The sequence below is a fragment of the Physcomitrium patens genome, chromosome 22 (assembly GCF_059467195.1).
Source record: "Physcomitrium patens ecotype Gransden chromosome 22, ASM5946719v1, whole genome shotgun sequence".
Taxonomy (NCBI): Eukaryota; Viridiplantae; Streptophyta; class Bryopsida; order Funariales; family Funariaceae; genus Physcomitrium; species Physcomitrium patens.
The window spans coordinates 15230113-15238797 of NC_143431.1; the positions used below are offsets into that span (position 1 = coordinate 15230113).

The window sequence follows — 8685 nt, forward strand, 5'->3', positions numbered from 1 at the left end:
ATTTTCCAACATAATATCGTTTTGATAGCCGTACTCCTCATTTTATGGTTGTATCGCTTCTTTAGGCAATGTTGAGTAGTGTACTTAGGTTCTCTATAATATAAGCACAATCCTTCCTAACAATGACGAGCCTTTTCTTGCTCAATAAGAGGTTTAAAAAGTATTCCATTAATTTATATATCTTCTATTTTTGAATGTATGTGTTAAAGAGATGTTAGTGTTGCCATTGAATTATAGTAACGTTGAGGTCCACTTATACAATTCTCAAATCAAAATTCAAAAAGATGATTGTCGCACTTTACAACAAAATCAATAGCTTAATTCAATGTTTGAGGATCAAGTAAGTTAAGCATTAATTTTGCTATATTATATTCTAATCCATACAAAAATTGGCTAATAAGTACCGCATCATCCCACTTGATATCAATTGCAAGTTGTCAAAACTATGAAGCATACAACATTACCGATCGATTGCCATGTCGTAAAATATGAATCTTGTTGGTTGTAACATGAATTACATCATGGTCTCTATACATGAATTGAAACTCCCCTAAAAAGTATCTAGATTATTCAATATTCGATCTTCTCATTTAAAAAAAGTTAAAAATCATGATAATGATAAACTTGAAAGAAGCGTACCAATGAATCTAACTTATGATCTTGGAATTAGATAGCTTTGGGATTGAAGTTCAATCTCAAGTTATACTTGATTGATAAATCCTCTAAACTTTGATTTAGTGTCCTCAAACTTCTCGAATAGGGTAATACTTGATTCTCTAACACTGGAAGGATATTCCATTATAGGAGAAGGAACATGATTTGGTGTAGATGTTGAAGCAGCTCCAATCATTTCTATATCTTCATTTCCTGCCAATCTTGTTGCTCCTTGTAGTAGTGAATTGAGTTGATACATTGCAAGTATTAACTCTCTCAATTGCTCTTGCATTTGTGCCATTGCACTCTTCATTTGAGTAAGTTCTGCCATGATAATATTTAGAAAAGAGAAGATGTCTAATATCGCTCAAGACAAATAGAAGAGAGGACTTGAGAACAAAGAAAATACTAAGAACAATATCAGTTTAGAAGAGGATAATCCGTAACTTTTAATATGCTTATGTCTTATCAAGAGAAAGGAATAATCTACTCTTAATCAAGATTAGACAAAGCTTTGATATTATAAATATACTCTTATCAATCTGTTAAGAATAAAAACTTAATAAAAATAAATAAACAAGTGAGACTTTTCTCAAAGAAAGATGACAAAATAGAAATAACTAAATATGTATATTAAAAAAGAAACTAGAATGGCTATTGCCAAAAGACAAGAAAACTAAAGGCCCTTGAAACTAGACTAGAAACAAGAAAGGAATTGACAAGAGTGAAGAAGGATTCACTCTTGCCTCTATATATACTATCTACTTAGAAGCTATGTGGCGGTGTTCTATAGGACCTTCAAAAAACGTGTTGATATTATACAACACGTATCTTAACTTGCAAGGCAAGTTTTCTATGTGGATGCCACATAGTTAGCTTAATTTGCAAGCTACCAATATGTGTGGCATGTGGTTAACTTGTTGACCAATTTTCTAACCTACTAATCAAGTATAAATATATGTAAAGTCAGAGCAACATCTATAAAGCTTCTAGGAAGCTTTTCTATAAGATATTATGAAATTAATATACTTTTACATACTTCTACCTATTCATATCACTTAGATAATAATTACAATAAATATATGTCCATAACACTTGATTGGCAATATCTCTCCAACTGAAATATATTTCTTATTAGATTTATGTTTTCTTTATAGGATATTTGGTTATAATTTCTAAGTAAAACTTAAAAATTTATTTTTTGTCTTATATTGATTTAATAATCTACTATTAATTTATCTAAAAATAAATTATTCAAGTTGAAGAAATATAATTAAAATAATTAAAAATGATTGACATATTGACTAAAGTACAAATTATTATAATAATAATTGAAAGATCTTACTATAATATGGTTATATCAATGCTATTACATCAAATTCTATTAAAACTTTAAAATTTAGCATTCATAGCCAAGAATAGTATTGAGATGTATAACATATTAAAAAGTCTCAATGTTGTATTAATTTTGCATATGCCTAAACTTTCTTTAACATAGCAATCCACTTAGCATTTTTATCCAATGTGGCATCTTATTCATGTGGAATTATAATATAATATTAGAAATTAAAATTAAAATTCTAGATTATACATTATAAAATTGAAGTTTTATGATCTAAGTTGTATAATTAAAAAAATAAGATTTAAATTGTAGTTTTATAATTTTTTAGAGGATTATTTGTTTAAAATAAAAATAAATGAGTATAAGATTTAGAACTGAAGGCTTAGAGTTTAGGATATAGGATTTAGGTTTATGACATAAAATTTACATAGGATGTATAACTCTAAAATCTAAGATTTACATAGATTATAAAAAATTCAAAAAATTATCATTGAAGTGTGTAAAAAGAAAGTAGATTTAAAAATTTATAAAAATAAATTAAATTAGATGTAAATTATGACACTAAAGAATTGAAGACATTAAGTAGTGATAGATTGATTAATGGATAATTAATACTTATATAATGTATTAGTTAGTAAGTAATTAATACTTGAATAATAAATTGATTATATACATATAAAATATCTCCAAAATGGTACATAAATGCTTTAGTTGATTTTGACATGAAATAGAGTACTATTTGGTAACAACATCAATAATAATGTCATATGGCAGCTACATCAATAATGGTGCCATGTAGCACTTAAAAAACCAATTTAGTATTTTTTTTATTTTTTATTTTTTTACTTTATTTTAATTATTTAATTTACTTATTTTATTGATTTATCAATATATATATGTATATATTTTTTTCATCCTAGATAAAAGACCAAGTAGCTAAAAAAGAATTGACATACTTAACTAATTGATTATTTAATTTTTTTAATCTTGGTAATTTTTTTTTTTTTTTTTTTTTTTTTTTTTTTTACTTAGGTCTGAGAGTAGGTGGATAATAAAGAGTTGAGACAAAAAAGAGTTGGCACTTACACAAATGAGCGGGATAAGTGTTTAGAGCTTGCATCAAGACAAAGAAACTGGTCGTGTTAAGAAGTTAGGGAGGAGGTTCAAAACTTTCTTTAAGACCAAGACTTGCATCAGAACTAGAAAGAGAAGAAGAAAGTCTAAGACTTATATCTAGATAGGAACTTATTCCAAGACTAAGAGTTAGGACAAGACTAAGAATTTAAGGTAGAAGTCTAATACATGTGCAAAGTCTATGTGTCTCAAAGGAACTAGAAATAGAAAAAAAGATGTCTTTGACTTAAGTCAAGCCTAAGAGTTGTAGTAGAATTAAGAAGTTGAAGAAGTATTTACAAATAAAGAACTTGCATAATATTTTAAAGTCACCACAAAACTTGTAGATACGAAAAATTAGAGAAATAAAGTTATTTCAAAATCAAAAAATAAAATATTTTTTTATAAAATATAAATATTCTATAATAAATATTAAATTATAAATATTGAATTTTTAACTTAAATTTTGAATTTGGAATGTATGATATCTATTTAAAATATTTAACTAGATTTTTTAAATTAAAATTTATTTTATTTATAGAAGCATTTAAATAAAAATCTTAAAATATCTTTACTATAACAAGTTTGGTAGAAAATTTTCAATATAACAAAGATTTATACTAATATGATGGAACTTGAAACTTCACTAAATACTTTAATCTTCTATTAGATGACTTGGATCACCTTCTTCTTGACCATTAGGAATGATCCAAACACCCAGTTTATCAAGAAGAACTCCACTTGCTCCAAAAAATCCAATTACTTCTCCACTACTACTTTTGAATTGTTTACCAATAGTCTCATCACCGAAAGGTCCAAAAATTTGGAAATTAGTATGTATAGTAAGTGAGACTACACTAATAAGGCCAACCATGTGGTCTCCTACTCTTACTTCATGTGGGGCTATTGATCCTCTGATTTGTTTGATGTATTCACCAGGTTCAAAGTCAATCTAGAGTTACACAAATAAAATCCATAAAATTCATTAATAATGACTCTTTTTAAAAAAATCTATATAAAAATCAAACAAATAATAATGAATAAATTAAAATAATATATTAATTATATAGCTATATATTATACATTTAAGATAAACATTTTTATTTTCATTTTTGAATTAAAAAAATAATATAAAGATCAATTACCTTGCGGTAGGTGGTTCCAATGATTCCATTAGAATGTCTTTCTATGTGCTCTTGTCCATCAGGTTCAATATATCCCACTTCAAATAATCCAATTCCAGGTGGAGATTGTTGATATTTCAAATTGATCCATTTAATAAAAGAACCCACATGATTAAATAATCCAGTTGTTTTTTTAGGTTCGTCACGTCCCCATGGTCCTTGCTTGATGCCCTACATAAATGCAATCACATGAAAACAATTCTCACTTTCTTAGTAAATAGCACCAAGATCACTATTCTAGTGCATTTCAATGCTATTTGTTTGTTTGTTTTTTAAAGTACAAACCTACCTCGTTCTTTGGGTACATTCTTTGGAAGACATTAAATGTACTAACACGAATACAAACTAAAATTCCGATCAATCTGGTCTCACGTAATACGATCACAAGCAGGCAAGCTCTTTCATGTTTGCGGAACAATGTGAAGCAACATATTCATTTGTTTAACCATGGCTGAATGTTGAACTGTTGGTTGGATTCACCCTGCTTCTATGAGAGTGTGCGTATATACATATACATATATACACATGTATATAAATTGAAAGGTTGGTTTGAATTCCACATCAAAGAACATACTGCTACTCAAAACTAACACAAGTTCTGCATACCTGTGCCCTCTTGGCCTTGAATTTGAGTTCATTTAAAATGTCATCATGTACAACCTTGAGCATTTTGTGATCACCTAAAAGACACAATGCCGATAAGTTTTAGCATAATTAGGATCAAGAAGTCCGAGGTGAGGTGGTTGAAATCCGGTGTCGAGTATGTTGACAGTTCAAAAGAAATCTACTGATTTGAAGATAGCGATGCTATTGACCAACTCACCTTGCAGGAGCAGCCCTTTGATGAACCTCAGCTCTTCACAAATTTCAGCAAAATTTGGCCGGATATGAAAATTTCCAGTCCAACATCTTTGAATCAAACATTGCAACCGTGGAGGATATGCTTCCTTTGAAAGATCTGGTCTCGACTTTAGATTATCGTTCGCCTTCACTTTCTTCTTCAATTCCATATGGCCCATATCTCCAAAAGCTTTCTCCCCAGTTAGAATCTCAGCGCACATAATACCAAAGCTGTAAGCATCAGCTTTCATAGGATTAAGCTTAGCTCTTTTTTCCGTGTTGTCTTTTTCTTTAAAGACCTCTGGTGCCATATACCTTGAAGTACCAGTGTTCCAAGTTTGGTCTGTATATGTCTTACTGGCTTTTTTGGTTTTTGTCAGACCAAAATCAGTAATCTTCACTGAACAAGCTCTCAACAGTTTGCTCAGGGGATCAATTTCAACATTCACAAGAACATTCCCAGGCTTGAGATCACGATGCGCCATATGCATGCTGTGAATGTACCTTACGCCTTCCGCAATTTTGAGCATCAGTACAACTGCTTCAACATGTGAAAGTTTACTGCCGCTATCTTTCCTCTCCTGCAAAAAATCAGATAGATCCATGTCCATCTTTTCCATGATGAGGAAGCACTTGTCCTCTTTTTTAGAATAGAACAAGAGGCGCACAATATGAGGGTGATGCCCCAGCTTCTGTATCGCTGCCATTTCCTGATCAAAGGATGTTGTACTCTCCTGCTCGAAAATCTTGATTGCGAAGGTGCCTCCCAAAAGATTTATTTTTCGAACCTCTCCGCCTGTACCTTTACCAAGTGATTCGCCACGAAGGCGATGTAGTAGATTTCGTGGACTCATGAATAACAAATTGGAGGACGATGTAACCAAGTTCATCCCATTTGAATTCATTGTTGATTGCTCCTCGCCTTGATCTATCATAACTTTCATCTTTTCGAGCAATTGATTTGCAAGTTCTCTTTCTGTCGAGTCGTGCAGCTTCTTAGACATGAAAATGAGACTGTTCTTGACGATCACCTCATTTTCCTTCTTCGCTGTCTCCAGAGTTTCTTCGTCTTCCTTACTCAACTCAGCGTTGTACAACAGTGGTTCAATTCTGACCTTGGAATTTCCGCAGATGTTTTGAAGAACATCCATGTGCCATTTGAGGTCGTATAGAAGTTCTGAAAAGGTCTCTTTCATATCACCTTGCTCAATTGCTGCTATTAGCCATCGTGAACTGGCGATGCGGCCGGACAAAATGACCCTTTTGGCGTCGAGAAGAGTTCGGAGGAGCTCTTGCAGCACTGGAATTGTTTTCCCATCAACATCGAGTGATATTGATTGCTGAACTTTTTCCAAAGTAACTCGTGTCTCTGAAAGTCTATGGATGAGCAGGTCATATAGGTGCATGTTCATGAGATAATTTCTGCTTGATCTTTTAACTGACTTGGCTATCGTTCCCTTGCAGCGGTTTAGCAGATCAATTGCACCTTGCTCGGAAATATCGGGTTTCCACCAGCTAAACAACCAAAGGATGCATAGGTAAGCGATAAAGAGTGCAATTAATGTTGCAACAATACGCTGCAGGAAGAGGGCGAAACTTTCCATCTTAGAATGGCAGAACTTTGGATGATATGAATTAGGGGGGAGGGGGGGGGGGGGGGGGTGATTGTTTGTGACCTCAGAAACCTTCGTGCACAAAAATTGAGTACACCTCTTTTAATGACGTGGTTCTCTGAAAGAATTAGATTCATAAAAGTGACTTTCAGCTCTGCTGTAATATCCAGATCAAGCTGCAAGCCACAGTTCAGATGCGATAGATGAGTACCCTACAAAGCTGCTAGTGATCTGACCGTTGACTCGGCCGATGCTTTCATATTCTTTCAATTCAGTAACTTATTTCTATGAAAGAATGAGGCAACCTGAATCAGTTAAAGAGCCTTTGCAAATGACTCTTAAGAACGTCGGTATGTACACAACAGAACAAGTTTTGATCACAAAAGGTGTGTCATCGCTATCCAACGACGAACAGTTTCAAAGAAACCTGATGATTGCCTCGAATTTTATAGATTCTATAGACCAAAACCTTCGCAATAAGATGACTTAGAAGCACAAGTTGTCACAAAAACAAATCAAATATCACAATATGCAAACATGAAGTGTAACAGTCGCTGCTAACCTTAAATTAAGCTGGCAAATGGTTATAGTCTTACCCTCAAAGGGTTCAGAGCGAGCCAAATGACTCAGCCTTCGAAGAGGAGTGTCAAGTAACTAGTTACCTTTCCTTACGCTTGGGACCTAATCGACGAATAAGAATTGATAAAAACAAAACCAGCGCAACCCGGCAGTTTGTAGAGACAACGACAAACACCAAACACTACGTCCGGCAGACTAATTAAAGTTCCACCATTTTGCCGTATGGACGTGCCAACTCAAGTCCTTGCAATCTGACTCTCCGACAAGAAGAAAGAGCGCCGAGCCTGTGCCGATAATCCAATGCGTGATCTGACTATCAGTCAGCAACCATTTACCCAGCGGTCATTTCGTTCACCAGACTTACAATATCTCCTGCAGCCGAGCTGCGAGGATGAAGCGAGAGTGCGCAGCGGCCAAGTCACATCTCAGGGCAAGTATACATTTTGATGGAGCATATCACACCGCCAAAGATGCTTCTGTAAACTTAGTGCAGCACTGGCTGGTGTGCTTAAGGCGGATCGCAAGGTAACACATGACTCGCCTGCGCACAGTAATTTTAAAAGCAGCGCTGCAAAAATGAAAAAGCTCTAGCCAGAGGGAGGTGAAGGTGCCCTTTTGGCCACAACTAGCAGCATCGTATTCACTTCATGACAAGCCTCATCCTGCGAGAAACGCCTGCAAGGAAGACGCGGAATATTATTTTAGGGTTGACCAGGAAACAAGAAGTGAATTATGAATGTCTGTACAAAGTCTGCACAATGTCTGTACTGTTATGTGGTGCATAATACAATGTCTGTGTTTTTAGGTGGTTCAAAATGTTTTTCTTACATTGTTGAATAATTATAATGACTATTGATTAGTGTGGTCCTCTGGAATATGCAGTAGGACCATCTCAAAAGGAAGTTTTTTATAAAAATTTAAGATTTGTGTCAAAAAAATGTTCAAAGTAATTATCACAAATAAAAAAAAATCAATTTCTTTGTTTGTCATGATTGTTAGAATCAAGATATGAATTGACAAGTATAGACTCATACCAAAAAAAAAATGTCTCATTTTATGACTTCTTTAATACCATTTTTAAGTGGTAAAATTTCTAAAAAGGAATTTTTCTTCATCAAGCAAGAAACCTTTTAGGACTTTGTATGACTTTCTAAAAGGGATTTCGAGGTGCAAAATCCCCCAGCACTTAGGATCTATATATATATATATATATATATGGTCCAATGTCCTGGTACCACAATTTGAGAATCCAACAGTTTTGATACATTTTGCCTTTCAATGATTTAACAATGTAGGTTTTTTTCTTTGAAAAACAACCGTAAAAGAGATAGGGAATATAACTTACTCAGTTTGCATGCTA

General features: G+C 33.1%; 1 protein-coding gene across 2 annotated transcripts; it reads right to left on the bottom strand.

Moving 5' to 3' along the window:
• Positions 1 to 3619: 3619 nt before the first annotated feature.
• Positions 3620 to 7973, bottom strand: LOC112274942 (uncharacterized). Of its 2 annotated transcripts, none has more exons than XM_073530070.2 (5): positions 7343 to 7973; positions 5117 to 6922; positions 4900 to 4973; positions 4255 to 4464; positions 3620 to 4061 (listed from the first exon to the last, which is right to left on the bottom strand). In XM_073530070.2, exons 2-5 carry the CDS (start codon positions 6735 to 6737, stop codon positions 3765 to 3767), a joined length of 2202 nt encoding a protein of 733 aa, XP_073386171.2. In that variant the 5' UTR covers positions 6738 to 6922; positions 7343 to 7973; the 3' UTR covers positions 3620 to 3764. The 2 variants fall into 2 exon arrangements, with proteins under 2 accessions (XP_073386171.2, XP_073386169.2); XM_073530068.2 differs by having other exon boundaries at positions 7309 to 7973.
• Positions 7974 to 8685: the final 712 nt, after the last annotated feature.

What these genes read in the sequence shown, in the direction of transcription:
- LOC112274942 (XM_073530070.2), bottom strand. Translation starts at nt 6,737, where the DNA reads ATGGAAAGTTTCGCCCTCTTCCTGCAGCGTATTGTTGCAACATTAATT. An exon ending in CAAAGGGCTGCTCCTGCAAG is followed by an intron (nt 4,974 to 5,116) that starts GTGAGTTGGTCA and finishes TGTGTCTTTTAG; the next exon opens with GTGATCACAAAATGCTCAAG. An exon ending in TCAAGGCCAAGAGGGCACAG is followed by an intron (nt 4,465 to 4,899) that starts GTATGCAGAACT and finishes GCATTTATGTAG; the next exon opens with GGCATCAAGCAAGGACCATG.